The sequence below is a fragment of the Labeo rohita genome, chromosome 4 (assembly GCF_022985175.1).
Source record: "Labeo rohita strain BAU-BD-2019 chromosome 4, IGBB_LRoh.1.0, whole genome shotgun sequence".
NCBI classification, from domain to species: domain Eukaryota; kingdom Metazoa; phylum Chordata; class Actinopteri; order Cypriniformes; family Cyprinidae; genus Labeo; species Labeo rohita.
Window position 1 is genome coordinate 32526198 of NC_066872.1, and position 18946 is coordinate 32545143.

Sequence of the window (18946 nt, forward strand, 5' to 3'; positions counted from 1 at the left end):
ATTAAAGCTGTTAAGAAAAATTAACATGAAACTGTAGGAAAGATATTGACTGTACACAAACAGTCACTAAACTATTGTTTTATAATAAAACGACAATTTTTTTTTACAATATCGCATGTACGAGACTAAAGCGCACCCCCTAGTAACATAATGGTACAGTCCAGCTTGCATGAGCTTCTTTGTTTACGGATGTGACGTAAAAGTACATTAAAACGCTTTGTGGACAAAGCGAGCTGCTGTACAAAGTAACAAAGCATAAAACCTCAGTAATTTATTGTCGACGAACGCATGTGTCGAACGTTTCGATTCTGTTCTCATTCTGTCGAAAACATAAAGCGAATTCGAATTTTCGCTTAATCCCTCCCACCGAGGATTATGATGGTTTGTTATTATTCAAAAGACTTCAAATCACTTCCTGAACATATGGCGTGATTCTCACATTACAGAAGACATCACGGGTATCAGAGTTAAATGTGAAATTCCTTTGAGGTTTTTATTAATGCTTTATGCTTTAATAAACAGTGTTTAATGGAGCGTTGAGAGAGCAGGCTGTACTCAAACTGAACCATGGTAACTAAACAGACATTAACCCCTCAGTGACTGGAGAAAAAATAACAGTTTATTTGAAAATTATAAAAAACTGTTTTGCTACACAAAGCTAGGAAGTGGCTTTAGCCACTGCAAAATAAAAACAAATATACAGTATCGTGTTGGTGAAAATGCTTTAATATCGCTATCCAAACAGACCACAGGCAGTAAAAAACTAAAAGGATAGTAAAAATAAATAGAATTGGACAGACTTTACTAAGACACATTGTAAATTATTAAGTATTAAATTAAGACAATGAATGCACATATACAAAAACACACCACAGCTGTTATTAGCACCAGTTTTAATATTCCTAAAAAATAAAAAAATTCTGGATTCTATTAATCACGAAATGAATTCACAGCTTTCACTGTCCTGTTGTTTACGAAGTCAGCTTTCCTGTATCCGGCCTGCCATAGGTTAAAAAAAACAGATGACAAGAGTTAATATACATTGACAAAAAGCAAAATCTGAAACGTGAAATAATTTTTTTAACAGTCTAGATCAGTAATTCTCAGCCAGGGGGCCACAAACTTCCAAGGAAGCCATAGGATGACTTTCGTAAGACAAAGCATGCTTTAAAGTAAGCTATCAAAACAAAACAAAAATCAAGATAGTTTTAAAAGTGGTATTTACAGACTTGGGAAATTAATAAATTAATAAAATCGTAAAACACTATATAGGTGTTAATTATATAGGTAATTTTATTATGTTTATGTAGTTTTTTCTAATTGCGCCATTCTCTAAAATAATTTATTGGCTAGAAATTGAAAAAACAAAAATTTTTTTATAGAAAAAAAATATACATTTTTAAAAATATGTAGATTGAAAATATTGTGTTTAAATGTTTTCTAATATTAGTAAATCTTTGCATCTTTTTGGCCATTTCTCACATAATTGTTGGCCTTTTGCTATTTTTTATAGATGGGAGAGAGAGGGAATGAGGCATAAATGATGATAATAAAATAATAAATAAATAAATGTTTCAAAATATATAGAAAACAATACTTTTTTTAAAAAAAAAATATGTAGATTAAAAATATTATTGTGTTTAAAAGTTTTCTAATATTAGTAAATCTTGGCATGTTTCTGACCATTTCTCACATAATCGTTGGCCTTTTCGCCACTTTTTGTAGATGGGAGAGAGAGGGAGTGAGGCTAAATGATGTTAATAAAATAAATTAAAAATAAAAGAAATGATTTTTTAAAATGTGTGGGAAAAAATAAATTTTTAAAAATATATAGATTAAAAATATTATTGTTTAAATGTTTTTTTTTTTTTTTTAAATATTAGTAAATCATATTTCTGACCATTTTTACATAATTGTTGGCCTTTTGCCACTTTTTACAAATGGGAGAAAGAGGGAGTGAGGCATAAATGATGATAATAAAATAAATAAATAAATGAAAATAAATTAAACTATTAAAAAATATATTTAAAAAAAAAAAATACAGATTAAAAATATTATTGTTTAAATGTTTTGTAGTATTAGTAAATCTTTGCATCTTTCTGACCATTTCTCACATAATTGTTGGACTTTTGCCACTTTTTATAGATTGGAAAGAGAGGAAGTGAGGCATAAATTATGATAAGATAAAAAAAAAAACATTTTAAAAAATATATAGATTAAAAATATTATTGTGTTTAAATGTTTTCTAATATTAGTAAATCTTCGCATCCTTCCGACCATTTTTCACATAATTGTTGGCCTTTTGCCACTTTTTATAGATGAGAGAGGGAGTGAGGCGTAAATGATGAAAATAAAATTAATTAACATAAAATAAAAAAACTATATTTTAAAAAATATGTAGAAAAATACACATTTTTAAAAATCTATAGATTAAACTATTATTGTGTTTAAATGTTTTTCTTTTAATATTAGTAAATCTTTGCATCTTTCTGACCATTTCTCACATAATTGTTTTTGCCACTTTTTATAGATAGGTGAGAAGGAGTCAAGCATAAATGATCAGTACAAGGTGAGGCAGAATAATAAGATCAGGAAATGATGTGAAATGACCGCATTAGCTTCAGTGCCACAAATAAGTGCATGTAGACTAACTACTGAGTTTTGTCCTATTAGTTTTGTCGTGCCTTCCTCCAGTTCATTTTTTCATTGTAAACACTGTCTTAAGTAGCTGCCCTAAACTGATCTTCATACTGCTTGTTTATTTATTTACCAACCAAAACATTAAGTAATAACACTTTATTACTTCATGACTGTAAGATGCAAATATATAGCAAAACACCTCACCTTTCTGAAACTGCTATGCAGTTCTGAATGCCTCCATAAGGTATGAAGTAAAATACAAGCCGCCTGGCCTGCACGTGTGGGTCCAAACCTAGATTTAGTTGAGAATTAAATGTATGAATAGAATAAATCACATAAATGAACATAAATGACTTTACATTCCATAAGTACCCGTTGTCTTTAGTGCTGATGCTGATGATCTTGGGTAAGGCTCCTTGGTTTATGATGGCACGAGTGTTCGGTATAGACGCGTGGCTCAGATTGATGAGAATGTGACAGATCATCACAGTGATGTCTATAGGCTGCTCAACGTTTCGGTCAGAGTTTGGCAGGATGGCAACCAGCTCTGGTAACACTTGCTTAACTGTAGAAATAAATCATTCATTAACCATTTGTTTATTCGCTCTTCTGCCATAAGCTGTTATTGTTTATTGGCGCAAGCAACTCACCAATATCTGCATGCAGTTCTCGGTAACGAGAGATGTTTTTTAGCAGTGACACAGATATTCTAATCTCTTCCTTTTCTCCTTCTTGTAGCATCTTCTTCACCTGAGATAGGCCTCCCTCTTTTTGCACGATGAAGTGTGCGATGGCTTGGGATGTCTAATAGAGATAAAAGACATTAATCTAAGTCTAAATGTGATTTGAAGTCAGTGCTGCTTAGTTATTTTGAGATTCATTTTTGGATTATACCTCTCCAGAAGAAGCTGTGAGGTTCTGCAGCGCTCCAACGGATGCCTCCTTTGTGTGCTGGTTTGTGCTGACCGCAATGAGAGAGAGATACATGCGAACGGTGATGGCACTCCAGAGCCACTCTACACCATGAGGACTGCCGTTCTCTTCGAGTAAGGGATAGACTTCATCTGCTCCCTGAGTCTGAGGTGAGACACAACGCGTACGATGCCGCATGAGGTCAATTTGTGTTTGACGCCACTACATTTGCATTAGAAACCAGTCTGAGTACTCAACAGGAAAAAAGCCACACGTTTGCATTGATTACATCATCAGCTACAACATTAAATCACTGTAGTTTGAATCTGAAAGACATATGCTGTATTTCAAAAGATTTTAAAGGCATTTTCCAAACAGATTTGGAGATATTTAGCATTACATCACTCATCAATGGATCCTTTGCAGTGAATGGGTGCTGTCAGAATACGTGTCCAAACAGCTGATAAAAACATCATCATAATCCACAAGTAATCCACATGACTTCAATCCATCAATAAGAGTATTAAGAAATGAAAACTGTGTGTTTGTAAAACACAAATCCATTATTCTGGCATTTTAACTTTGAACATTTTAACAGTTGCTTTTACTCCATAATCCATAACTACACTTCCTCCAGTAAAAATGTCCATCGTCTCTCGTCCTCTCACAGCAAAATTCATATTTACTTTCATCTAGTACTGTTTTGGAGTGTTTTTACTTGAAAACATGGTTGAACTGTGCATATTTCACGCTGGATTTAGACAACTTTTTCACTTTTTTGTAAACAACTTTTTCACTGGAGAAAGCAATATTTTGGATAGCTGGAAACAACATTAAAAACATCTTCAAGTTCACCAAAAATGAATTACCCCATGATTTACTCGCCCTCAAGCAATCCTAGGTGTATAAGGCTTTTTTCTTTCAGACGAATACAATCATAGTTATATTAAAAATTGTCCTGGCTCTTTCAAGATTTATAATGGCAGTGAATGGGTGTTGAGATTTCAAAGTCCAATAAAGTGCATCCATCCATCATAAAAAGTACTCCACAGAGTTCTGGGGGCTTAATAAAGATCTTCTGAAGTGAATCGATGCATTTGTGTAAGAAAAATATGCTTATTTAAAACTTTATAAACCATAGCTACTCTCTCGTGAACGTGTACACAACAGTTAGCAGAAGCTAGAGATTATGGTTTTTGAAGTTTAAATATGGACTTTTTTTTTAAACAAATGCAGTGAATTGCATCAGAAGGCCTTTATTAGCCCCCCAGAGCCATGTGGAGTACTTTTTATGATGGATGGATGCACTTTATAGGGCTTCAAAATTTCAACAGCCATTTACTGCCATTATAAAGCTTGGACGAGCCAGGACATTTTTTAATATAACTCTGACTGTATTCGTCTGAAAGAAGAAAGTCATATACACTTAGAATGGCTTGAGGGTGAGTAAATCATGGGGTAATTTTTATTTTTGGGTGAACTAGCCATTTGATGATGTATTTGTTTTTTACCTCACAAGACATTAAAGGAGAAGTCCACTTCCAGAATAACAATTCACAAATAATTTACTTACCCCCTTGTCATCCAAGATGTTCATGTTTTTCTGTTGCTGTTTACAAACAAAAAGGTAGAACGATGTCCTCCTCTCAAGTTGTAGGAGAAAATAAGATAATAATATGTTTTTCGCCATACTCCGTACACAGACAATGAACTTACACGTGATTCGTAGTAGTGATGAGAAGTTCAGATCATTTTACAGATTCGGACCTTTGAGTCTCGTTCAGCAAAATGAACGAATCTTTTTTTGAGTCATTTCATTCATTTTAGCAAAATATGATTAAAATGTTACATGTTACTTCCCTAACACATCTACTGCTACACAAACGTTGATCACACTACCAACAAGACAGAACTATAATGCTATAAGAAACATTAAAGATTAATTCATTGTTTACCTGGGTCTTTAGTCTATGATTAGCTCACCTCACTTCTTATCTGACAAGTTTCGGGTTTGAGTCATTCATTCATCACGTGACATCCCCATAAGATGAACGAATGACTCGAAAAACCCGAAGACTTGAAACAGGTGAACTAATTCCAGTACAGAACTTAATAAGATGTTGCGCATGCGCGACTGAACGAATCACTCCCCGAGACGACTCGTTCTTCCCAAGTCACACTGAAGATTCGTTCAAAATGAAAGAATCGTTCAAGAACGACCCATTACTAATTCGTAGCATGGTGGACGCGCATCCTAGAGCCAGTGCTACACGAGCTTTTGTGCTTAAAAAGTATACAAATTTTTATATAAAAAAAAAAAAATAAAAATTGCAGATCGTTTCGCTAGATAAGACCTTTCTTCCTTGGCTGGGATCGTTTAGAGCCCTTTGAAGCTGCATTTAAACGACATTTTAGAAGTTCAAAATCGGTGCACCAATGAAGAGAAAAATCCTGAAATGTTTTCCTCAAAAAACAAATTTCTTTACGACTGAAGACAGAAAGACATGAACATCTTGGATGACAAGGGGGTGAGTAAATTATTTGTAAATTGTTGTTCTGGAAGTGGACTTCTCCTTTAATTAAAGGACTGGAGTCGTATGGATTACTTATTATGATCAGCTGTTTGGACTCTCATTTTGACAGCACCCATTTCTTGCAGAGGATCCATTGGTGAGCAAATGATGTAATGCTAAATTTCTCCAAATCTGTTTTGATGACGAAACAAATTCATTTACCTCTTGCATGGTTTTAGAGTTAATACATTTCAGTTAAATCCAATGTATAACACTAACCTCGTCAGCATTTTTGGGACTGTTGAGGATGAAACAGCCGGGGTTGCTAGTTTCTCCATTGTGATTTTGTTTGGGCTGTTGTTCCACCGGTGAATCCACACAAGGCAACTCACAATCAAACCGATAAGAGAGGTTGTGCAGGATGCACACACAGTTTTCTGTGGCCTGGAAAATAAGAATTAATAATTAAATTAGGATGAATTGTTCACCAGTTGGAATAATCACTCAGGATTACATTAGATGATATAACACTACATAAAACATAATATCTGGCTTTCTCTTTACTACCTCGCAAAGGGTGAGCTGCAAAGTTTCATTGACGAAAATGTGGACAGTCGCATGCTTATGCATTCATCAAGTTGCGAGCATTCAGAAAGAGCTGTTTTAAGAGCTTAGTTTGAATAAAAGTTTCTTTTTTCCACTTGACAGGACATCCTGTGTTTTCATAGCACAGGAATTTCAAGCTCTTTTATCTTCAAAGATCAAGGAAAATTGATTCTTTGTAATATGACTCCTTTAATTACTAGACATAAATGACAGACTCAGTGTTGCTGTTGATTAAGAAGGGGATTTAATGTGAGTAGCTCTTTACCTTATCGTCAGGTTTGTAGTCTGCAATGGTACCACGAATATAATAGATGAGGCACTCAATGAGACCCTCGCAGTCCCGCATGGCTTTACGTCCATCTGGACCAGCTGAACTTAAATTTCTAAAAAATAAATAAATAAATAAAAATATAATGTAATGCAAAATGCATTATTCTAAAAATACTGTGAAATTCTGAAAATTGTAAAATATTATTATAATTTAAAATAACCATGTTCTGGTTTAATATATTTTAAAATGTCATATATTCCTATGATGACATAGCTGATTTTTCAGCATTACTCCGGTCTTCAGAGTCCCATGATCTTTCAGAAATCATTCTAATATGCTGATTTGGTAATCTTTTGTAATATTATAAGTGTGTTTAATGATGCCGGTCAAAATACAAGTATTAGTATTAAAAAAAAAAAAAACTTTTATAGATCGATGTATATAATGTTGGCAGTTGAAACACTAAGAATGGCCTGGCTTGTCAAAATAACTCTGCTTTATTTAAAACATTTTGCATCTACTATTTCCATTGGTAATACCCAGTGTTGGGGAGTAACTAGTTACATGTAACGGAATTACGTAATTTAATTACAAAATAAATGTAATTGTTATTAGTTACAGTTACTGAAAAAAAGTGTAATTAAATTACAGTTACTTTTGAAAAATGCCAGTGATTACAAAAGGGATCTGAATTTTTTTTCACACACCCACCCCCACTTACAGATTTAATTGACTTCTTTCATAAATTGCATTGACTGCTCTAAAATGAGACGAATGCTTCAGGAGTTTAGGACACAGAATAGGACACATGCTTATATGATAACTGTTTTATTTCCTATTTGGGTTATAAACTTTATTTTTTAAGATTGTTTTTTCCAAGGCATTGTTAGATGCTAGTGTTTTCTGTCATAACTATGCAAACATTTGATTTCAAACCCAGTATCATAGCTATTAAACTATTTCTTATGATTTCAAATCTGTATTTAACCTCACAATGATCTCAAAGTAAATAAGAGCTGTTAAGTCTGAATTTGGGGCGTTGGTGCCAATAGCTTTGTGGTTAGTGTGCCGACATATAGCGCAACTGCGCTTACGGTGACCCGAGTTCAATTCCCGTCTTGAGGCCCTTTGCCGATCCCGCTCCCCTCTCTCCTCCCAGCTCTTTCCTGTCATCTCTCCCAAAAAATAAGTAAAAAAAAAAAAAATCTGAATTTGTGGTAGCTGTGCTTTAAATTAAATTATTACACGGCTCTGTGGAATGCTTGATTCTGATTGGTCAGTCATGACATTCGAAGGTATGTTATTCCTTGATAACAACTGGTAAAAACGAATAACTCAGACTAATTCGGGGCAACTTAAGTCAGTGCTACACGCCTGATAGTTTTTCTTGGCGGACACTTTGCGTTTGGTTACGTAATAAAATATTAAAGCTTAATTCAATATTATGTAGACAATTTCTTAATTCTGTCATCCTGGTATTGTGGATAGACAAACGCAGCTGCTGCCATTTCTTTTCTTTTTTTTTTGTCCACAGTAATGGATTATAAAATAACTAACAAATTAGTAATACTACTTAATTATTTATGTGGTGAAATGTTGTGTAAGAAAAGTGGTATGACTGCACTGTATCCCTAAAATGTCTAGTTTGAACTTGCCGTTTGCTAGCAACTGATTTCTTCATGGAAGCTTTGCGTTCAAATATTTCAACTCAGATCAGTGTTTTGTGTCTAATTATTTTGACACGAAACATCTAAATAATCTATCAAGCAGCTGTGTAATAAGTGGGATAATGTACATCCAGCCAGTTGTTATCGCAAAATAAAGATGTATGTTATTCCTTACTTATTATAATCTTAATTCAAGTGATGAAGGACTTTGAAAGTCTGACAGTAATCAGTGTTGAACACTACTGTAAGGTTAACTATGCATGGTTTAAATGTTTCAAAATGATTAACAGTTGAAAATATTAGAAATTTAGAAAAGTAATCAAAAAGTAATTAAAAGTAATAAGTTACATTACTTTAATAAAGTAATTGAAAAGTTACACTACTTATTACATTTTAAATCAAGTAACTTGTAATCTGTAACCTATTACATTTCCAAAGTAACCTTCCCAACACTGGTAATACCTCAGGCAGCCAGTAGCATTGTAGAAAATGTCAGGGTCAGCAAGGAGCTCCAGCTTGGGGTCTTCCCCTTCAGAAATGCCTGAGCAGGGCACCAGCACGCCAACTGTGAGAGGTTCGACCGCTTCTCTAGCGAGCTGCTCTTTCAGGAGGTCATGAGAAGACAGATTCCACAGCAGCCCTAGAGAGAGAATAACATCTGCAAGATTAGTGGGAGGCTAGAGGTCACACGTTCAAGATCTGGATGTTTTCTTAGTTGGGGACATGGCTTGAGTTTTAGCTGGATCAGCTAAAGTGCAGTCAAATTTTACTTAAAGGAATAGTCCACCCAAAAATGAAAATTCTGTCAGTAATTACTCAACCTTATTTTGTTCCAAACCTGTAAGACCTTCGTTCATCTTCAGATCACAAATTAAGATATTTCTGATGAATCCGAGAGCTCTCTGACTCTGCATAGACGGCAATGCAACTGACACGTTCAAGGCCCAGAAAGGTAGTAACGACATTGTTAAACTAGTCCATGTGACTAGTTTAGATCAGTGGTTCAACCTTAATTTTATAAAGCTACGAGAATATTTATGTGTGCAAAGAAAACAAAAATAATGACTTCAATCAACAATTCGAACAAAAATATCTTAATCTGTGTTCTGAAGATAAACAGAGGTCTTACAGGTTTAGAACGACATGAGTGTGTGAGTACATAATGACAAAATTTTCATTTTTGGATGAACTATCCCTTTAAATACTCTAAATTGCTCCCTTACCAGTTAGCTGCCGTCGGGTCTCGATGTCTCTGTTCTTCTTGAGCAGTCTCAGGATCACCGGAAGCCCCTCACAGTCTTTGACTGCCATTTTGTTGTCATTGTTTTCAAAAACAATATTTCGGAGTGCACCAACAGCAGCCCGTTGGAGCTCCTCGCTGTCACTCTGCATGAGCTTTAGTAGCTTTGGGATGCCTTTAAGATAATGTATCTGAACAGATGGAACATGATAAAATGAGAAACCTTAAAACGTAAATAGATCATATTTTATGTATATTTTTGTATCTTTTAATATTTTCCTATAAGTCCACTTCTGTTAGTCAAGATTCTTGCACTGGTTTTTTATTACTAATTTCCAGCATTTCTCTTTATGATTAAACAGCCTGTTTTGGCTATTTTAACTTTAAGACTTATTATAAAATGCTGTGGTCAGTAGTATTTATTTGTTCAAAAATACAGTAATACAGTAATATTATTACAAATTAAAATAACTGTTTTCTATTTGAATATATTTTAAAATGTAATTTATTCCTGTGATCAAAGCTAAATATTCAGCATTATTACTCCACTCTTTAGTGTCACATGATCCTTCATAAATCATTGTAATATGCTGATTTAAGAAACATTTCTTATTATTATCAATTTTGAAAACACTTGTGCTGCTTCATATTTTTGTGAAAACCTTTATTATTTTTTAGGATTCTTTTAAGAATATAAAGTTTAAGAGATTAGCATATATTTGAAATAGAAATCTAAATAATACCTTTGACCTTTTATCTTTGGTTAACCTCTGCTTACCAATTCACACTGTCTTTTATCAGGACAGGTGGAGTTGCTGAGCACTGAATCACTGTTTTTACGTAAACAAGGGCGGCTGTGTCTGCACGTATGTGCTAACATTCATAATGTCACAACCACTATCATTCAACAAAAATTACAGGTTAGATTTCATAAATGATATGGGTGGATTGGGGAGGCAGCTTCCTGATTCTTAATATTATAGTTCATCAACATACATGAAAACTACAAGTACATGAAAAACTATTATTAGAAAAGGAAAAAAAATCCAGTTATATGAGTCTAAGAGTTTATAAAATAGTCAAAATTGTTACTTTTAGGGAAGCAGAATATATATGTATAATACTGGTTATTGACAGATCTTAGATATTTTAATATTTTGTAATTGGACGATATTGGCTATTTAATTGTGCAAGATGATTTCCAGTATTTTTACATTTAAATACGTTCACTGCCATATATGGCTCACATTTTTAAAATAATTTTATTTACCTTTCCTTAAGGATTCAATTGTGATAAATGTATCTTAAACCTACACCACCCTTTTTTAATATGAACTGTCCTTTGAAAGTTTGTTCAAATATTTAAGTCTACGAAGGTCAAGTACTTTAGAAAACGAACACAAATATAACACTAAAGTCAATGAAACACTGACGCCAAATGTAGTCATCCTACTAACTCGCACTGTAAACGTAAACCACGCTAAATACTTTCCTCTCACTTTTCTCCACACCCATTTTCCACTTAATTAAAGTGACAGCTCACCATGTAACAATATGACTCATCGTTTCATTTTGCCTCAGGTGTTTGTTATCAACGCAACTGTTGAGGCTAGACTTTGACGACTATGTGAGAGATATTATCATCTTTTGGGTGGATCGTACTAGCGTACGTAATTTTGGAGTAAAGAATCACTTACCTTTTTCTTAGCATCTGGACTGTTAAAGCACTGGTTCTGTATGAAGTTAGCTGCGGTGATTTGTGTTTCCATATTATCTTGTGCAAGAAGATTTACAGCCCCTTTTAATGTCATCTCTGGACCTAGTTCAGCTTGTCTGACCTTCCTTTAACAAACAGACAAAGGACAGAAATGTCTTTGTTTCAAGGTAATTACTATGTTTATGACCTATGTACACTACCATGTTTTGTAAAGAAGTCTCTTCTGCTCACCAAGCCTGCATTTATTTGATCCAAAGTACAGCAAAAACAGTAACATTTTGAAATATTTTTACTATTTAAAATAACTGTTTTCTATTTGAATATATTTTAAAATCTAATTTATTCCTGTGATCAAAGCTAAATTTTCAGCGTCATTACTCCAGTCTTCAGTGTCACATGCTCTTTCAGAAATCATTCTAATATGCTGATTTGCTGTTCAACAAACTTTTTTAAAATGATTATCAGTATTTAAAACAACTGAGTTTCAGGTTTTCAGGATTCTTTGATGAATAGAAAGATCCAAAGATCAGCATTTATCTGAAATAAAAAGCTTTTGTTACATTATACACTATGCCACTCAAAAACTGAGTCAGTATAATTTTTTTGGAAAAGAAATTATATAAATGAATACTTTTATTTAGCAACGGTGGTTTAAATTCATCAAAAATTATGATAAAGACATTTATAATGTTACAAAAGATAAATGCTCTTCTTCAGATAAACTTTCTATTCATCAAAGACACATGAAAAATTCTACTCGGCTGTTTTCAACATCATCATAATGTTTTTTTAAAGCAGAACATCAGAATGTGGCTGGAATTATGATGATAAAAATTCAGACTTCTTTAAAAACATTAAAAACCTTACTGTTCAAAAACTTTTGACTGATAGTGTATTTTTTTTTTCTTATCTTAAATTGTGGGTACACAATTTAATATTTAGTGCAGACCAATCTTTGTAACGTATAATATACAAATTATATTACACACAATTATGTGTTTAATTTAAATTCAGTATTATATAATTTATTGTGTGTGTATATATGAAGAGCTCAGATGCAAAACCAGCTAAAAGCCATCTCAGTCAATAATGAGATAATGATACTGAGTGAATGCTCCTGACACATAGTATACATCCATCAAATACTTTCACTTCTAACTTGCTAAATTCCAAACTCAGCCCAATTAGAAGCACCAGTACTTACATAGAAACCAATACAAAGTAGCCAGAAAGAAATGCTTTCTAGAAGCAACAAATACGTCAGATTGATTTAGAGGCTTCTATTCTATTGTCCTCATTTGTAAGTTGCTTTGAATAAAAGTGTCTACTAAATGACTAAAAGTTAAAATTTATAAACTACTGACTTACTTTGATGACCCTGTCATTGCATTTTGTTTGACCGCCACCTTGTCTATCATCCTCGAGCTTCCCGACTGCTCCTCCATGCTGATTAGCGAGCCAGGTTGGGAGAGACGTCTTCCTGCAACAAGCTCCAGACTCGGCTTCCGTATGCGGCTGTGCCAGGACACGTTCTCTGATTGTTCTTGAGCACCAAACCCCCCCTCTCTCGGCATGCAGAGGGTCCTCTGAAGGGTGTGCTTCTCTATCTCCATCCTGTTTCTCTCTTGTGAAGCATTGTGTGGGGTGTCGGGTAAAAACACGTCATCTGTATCATCTATGTCATTGTTCTCATACACAGGGTTACTGGAGAGCTGTGTGACACCCGACAGGTCTGCGAACCTCGGGTTTCGCAGAACCTCAGAATGGGCGTAACGTAAAGTTTGTGTTTTCATGTGAAAACGGTTGACTCTAGGGGCCGAGGGGAGTGTGAGAGAATTAGACCCCCAGCAGAAAGCCGGCTTTTTAGCAATGTAACGAAAGCTTCCATAGCCTCTGTAAAATGGAGGTGGCTCGGTATTCGACCACCGAGATCGTTCAACCATCCGTGACAACCTTGTGACTTCATGACTGACGGGGATCCGCTGCAAAGAATAGTGTTGTTATCTCAAGTGAATCAAAATAGCGATATTAAATGATTAGTTCACCCACTAACTAATACTTTAGTCCATTTCTGACACAAACCCATCAAACTGCTTCAGAATTTTAATGTGAGCTGTTTCTTTAAGAACATATTTGCCCATTGGAAAAATGTATTTACCTTCAGGTGCAGACTTCCTAAAGATGAGCTACTTGAAATATGACAGCTGGACAGACTGTCTGAGAGAGAGGACTCTGCAACGCCCAAAACACACAATTGGACTGGATACAATACAATACAATGGAAAACATATTCTTCATTATCACTTACAAATCCTACTAAATAGGTCTGAATGAGTGACTTCTGACAAACTAAGGTAGGGTTCTCCTGTCTCACTAACAAAATAGTTGAAACAGTTATATTACATGGTTATTATAATTACTATAATTACATTATATAAAATTTTCTTTTATTTTTGATTTGTTTTTTGAAATTTTTAAGTATTTTGAAAATATTTGCAAATATTTACATGTATATAGTGCTGTTAAGCGATTAATCGTGATTAATCGCATCCAAAATAAAGTTAATTTTCACACACATACAGTATTTTGAAAATATTTGCAAATATTTACATGTATATAGTGCTGTTAAGTGATTAATCGTGATTAATCCCATCCAAAATAGTTAATTTTCACACACATACAGTATTTTGAAAATATTTACAAATATTTACATGTATATAGTGCTGTTAAGCGATTAATCACGATTAATCGCATCCAAAATAGTTAATTTTCACACACATACAGTATTTTGAAAATATTTGCAAATATTTACATGTACATAGTGCTGTTAAGCGATTAATCGTGATTAATCGCATCCAAAATAAAGTTAATTTTCACACACATACAGTATTTTGAAAATATTTGCAAATATTTACATATATATATAGTGCTGTTAAGCGAATAATCGCGATTAATCGCATCCAAAATGAAGTTAATTTTCACACACATACAGTATTTTGAAAATATTTGCAAATATTTACATGTATATAGTGCTGTTAAGCGAATAATCGCGATTAATCGCATCCAAAATAAAGTTAATTTTCACACACATACAGTATTTTGAAAATATTTGCAAATATTTACATGTATATACTGCTGTTAAGTGATTAATCGCAATTAATCACATCCAAAATAAGTTAATTTTCACACACATACAGCATATATTTTGAAAATAATTACATATGTATATTTACATTCATATAATTGGTATTATACATAAATAATTTTAATATATAAACACATTTTTCTTACACATCTATTATGTAAACAAAAACTTATTTTGGATGTGATTAATCGTGATTAATCGCGATTAATCATAAAACAGCCCTTAATTTTTAAATAATTTATATGATATAAAATATATTTAATATATAAAAAACATACTTTCTTAAATATGTAAATGCATGTGTTTGTATTTATACATTCATAATAAATATACACAGCACACACATATATGTACATATATGTATATAAAACGTTTTTTGGATGCGATTAATCGCGATAAAAGATAAAAATTTCTTGATGTACCATGTAAATATAATACGGTACAAGAACACAGATTTTGCCTCATTATTTAGTACTATTGTATACATCAAAGTCACTCTGTAACACAATGATATACCATAGTAGAATCACAGTACTTTTTGTAAAGAATATTAAAAATAAATTTAAATGAGGGAATAAATCAATATGCTTTTGCATGTTATTTACACGCAAATAAAATAGAAAATACCAAGAGTTGAGAACAAAGAACCATTGAAACCTGACCAATAACCTTTGACTGACATACTGTACTTTTCCCAGAAATATAAAAATGTATACACCTGTATTCTGTTCCAAACCAAAACACTGCTTATTTTCACACATTTACTTTTATTTGATGGAGTTTCATTCCACATACCTGTCGGTTTTGCTTTCTTTCTTTTCCGTGAGAGAGTAAGCTGTACTTGTTGCTGTAGTCGGTTCAGCCGGTGTGCGTCTGCGAGGGCGAGTTTGTCCGCCTGCGGTAAAGCTAAAGAAGAGTCTTCCGAGTAAAAAGCCCGGTGAACGGGCAACACAGACCGCATAAAGTCTGCCGCCTCCGCCATCGGGTCCTTCGCGGATGAAGCGTCAGGTGTTCGAGTCTCTCTGTTGGGCGTGTAGCAGCGCTGTGGTTCTTCTTTGTGTTCAGGGTGTGGTTTAAACATGCGTCACCTCACACAGATCGTGTTTCTGCATTCACCAGTGAACACCTGCACTCGTGGATGAAAGTGGACCAACTATGGACTGAACTCGGCTAATGCAGGGGAATGGTTGGCATTTAGCAGTGAAGTGTGGACTCAGCATTATACATTGTAGCGCAAAGAGAAAACTTTCTGACCCCTCATGAACACGAGGCTCCTCCCACAACAGTGACGTCACAAATAAAAGTTTGTATAGATGAAATATTACTATGGTAACCATTTCTGACAACATACAACATTATGTTATTCACTGTTATATTTAATATCACACAATCAAGAGCGCTGTTGTATAGAATATCCTTATAGATTAGTTCTCAACCAGGGGCCCGGAGTGCACTAGAAGGCCTCAAATGGACTTAAAATGATTTAAAATAAGACAAAACAAGCTATAAAATAAGCTAAAACTTATTCACTTCTTCTAGAACACTAACTTAACTTTTGAACGAACTTTGAGGTTGGCTTGAGAAGCCTAGCCTGAAAGTTCGAAGCAAATGTAAAGGCTTAGTGTCAGATAGATAGATAGATAGATTAGTAGTATTAGTAGAACCTAATAAAATCTTAAAACGCCTTGGGCATTTGTATAAACAATACATCACCAGTCAAAAGTTTTTGAACAGTAAGATTTTAATTTTTTTTTTTTTTTTTTTTTTTTTTTTTTTAAAGAAGTCTTTTCTGCTCACCAAGCCTGCATTTATTTGATTCAAAATACAGCAAAAGCAGTAATACCGTGAAATATTTTTACTATTTAAAATAACTGCTTTTTATTTGAGTATATTTTAAAATGTAATTTATTCCTGTGATCAAAGCTGAGTTTTCAGCATCATTACTCTGGTCTTCAGTGTTCATGATCCTACAGAAATCAGTATAATATACTGATTTGCTGTTCAATTTTATTATTATTATTATCGATATTTAAAACAGTTGAGTACATTTTGAAATCACAGGAATAAATAATATTTTAAAATATATTCAAATAGGAAATGGTTATTTTATAGTAAATTAGTAAAATTATGTAGTAAAATTTTATAGTAAAATAGTAAAATTATGACTGGTATTGGATGTATTTTTATGTTTTTTTGTTTTGTTTTGTTTTGTTTTTTTAGAAAAATCCTTAAATCCTTATCCAAATCATGAATGACTGGAAATGTCTTGTACGTTAATTGAGAAGAACATTCATCACTTGAAACTTTTGGAATTCATTTTAATGATAATTATTTTAGTTTGACTTATTTTTAATCTATAACTAACATTCCACATTTCTGAAAATGAAAAAGGTCTTAAAAAACTTTCATTTGAAAATTGTTTCGACAATGAGGGAGGCCTTGGAGTACAAAAGTGTGAAAAACAACTAGGCTAGATTGAGTCCCCTGGTGAAAAAACCAGCATATGCTGGTAGGTAGGTTTTGATGCTGGTTTAAGCTGGTCCTTTGCTGGTTTATGCTGGTTCTTTGCTGGTTCATGCTGGTCCAGCATCATGACCAGCAAAAACCAGCAAAGGACCAGCTTAAACCAGCTAAGGACCAGCATAAATCAGTAAAGGACCAGCTAAAACCAGCATCCAAACATACCTACCAGCATATGCTGTTTTTTTCACCAGGGTCCATATACCTGAATTTACTGTCTGTGTATTTTTTGTGGTTTTTCCCATTTATTGCGTAGTTTATATCGGATTTTTTAAAACAATTTTAATTCGTTTTAGCCCACAGTAAAACACTGAGTGATGCCCAGTAGATTATTACCATAATGGTTGATTTAAAGCACACAGATGCATTATAAATACGTCGGTTTAACCAACAGAGGGCGATATTGTAATATACTGGCTATAGGCGGTAACCAAACTGCCATTGGAAACCATGGCTTATCAGTGGATAATACATTATATGTGACCCTGGACCACAAAACCAGTCATAAGTGTCAATTTTCCGAAACTGAGCTTTAGACATCATCTGAAAGCTGAATAAATAAGCTTTCCATCAATGTATGGTTTGTTAGGATAGAAAAGTATTTGGCCGAGATACAACTATTTCAGTATATGGAATCTGAGGGTGCAAAAAAATCAAAATATTGGGAAAATCGCCTTTAAAGTTGTCCAAATTAACCTCTTTGCAATGTATATTACTAATCAAAAATTAAGTTTTGATATATTTACAGTAGGAAATTTACAAAATATCTTCATGGAACATAATCTTTACTTAATTTCCTAATGATTTTTGGCATAAAAGAAAAATCTATAATTTTGACCCATACAGTGTATTTTTGGCTATTGCTACAAATATACCCCAGCGACTTAAGACTGGTTTTGTGGTCCAGGATCACATATCATTTTTTAAAACATTATATTGTTTTTTTGTTTGTTTTTTTAGCAAAGATATTCAAAGTATGATATTTTACTGAAAAAATCATAAATAAACAGCTATATTAGTAGTAGTAGAAAATGACTGCTAATGTCTAATTTGTGTGAATGGTTAAGAAAAAATGTTATGTTTAAATAACTATATTTTGCTTGGGGCATTTCAAACATGTCTTTAAATATGTGACCCAGGACCACAAAACCAGTCATAAGGGCCAATTTTCCGAAACTGAGCTTTAGACATCATCTGAAAGCTGAATAAATAAGCTTTCCATCAATGTATGGTTTTTAGGATAGAAAAGTATTTGGCCGAGATACAACTATTTCAGTATATGGAATCTGAGGGTGCAAAAAAATCTAAATATTGAGAAAATCACCTTTAAAGTTGTCCAAATGAAGCACTTAGCAATGCATATTACTAATCAAAAATTAAGTTTTGATATATTTACAATAGGTACTTTACAAAATATCTTCATGGAACATTGATCTTTACCTAATTTCTTAATGATTTTTGGTATAAAAGAAAAATCAATAATTTTGAGCCATACAACATATTTTTGGCTATTGCTACAAATATACCCCAGCAACTTAAGACTAGTTTTGTGGTCCAGGGTCACATATAGGCTATTGGCATTTGACATGGACATTTAAAAAAACAAAACAAACACACAAAAGGCGTTCCCATTAAAAAGGTTCTGCTGTGTTTGAAAATGTAGACTTTTGTTTATTTAAAACTTCATTTGCTTATAGTTCTCACCAGGGTGAACG

The 18946-nt window shown here is 33.3% G+C and overlaps 1 protein-coding gene across 1 annotated transcript; it reads right to left on the minus strand.

The window, feature by feature from the left end:
• Positions 1–708: 708 nt before the first annotated feature.
• pkp2 (plakophilin 2) lies at positions 709–15956 on the minus strand. Its single transcript, XM_051108441.1, has 13 exons — positions 15507–15956; positions 13725–13798; positions 12935–13548; positions 11547–11691; positions 9833–10040; positions 9072–9249; positions 6937–7054; positions 6345–6509; positions 3535–3717; positions 3291–3444; positions 3013–3205; positions 2845–2932; positions 709–999 (listed from the first exon to the last, which is right to left on the minus strand). The coding sequence occupies exons 1-13, from the start codon at positions 15790–15792 to the stop codon at positions 931–933; spliced, it is 2475 nt and encodes an 824-aa protein (XP_050964398.1). The 5' UTR covers positions 15793–15956; the 3' UTR covers positions 709–930.
• Between the last annotated feature and the right edge of the window lie 2990 nt (positions 15957–18946).

Bases quoted from the DNA above. Each gene is read 5' to 3' on its own strand.
- pkp2 (XM_051108441.1), bottom strand. From the start codon at position 15,792: ATGTTTAAACCACACCCTGAACACAAAGAAGAACCACAGCGCTGCTAC. The intron at 13,549-13,724 runs GTAAATACATTT...TATTCTTTGCAG, and splicing joins TAGGAAGTCTGCACCTGAAG to CGGATCCCCGTCAGTCATGA. The intron at 1,000-2,844 runs GTGAGGTGTTTT...AACCTATGGCAG, and splicing joins TGCATAGCAGTTTCAGAAAG to GCCGGATACAGGAAAGCTGA.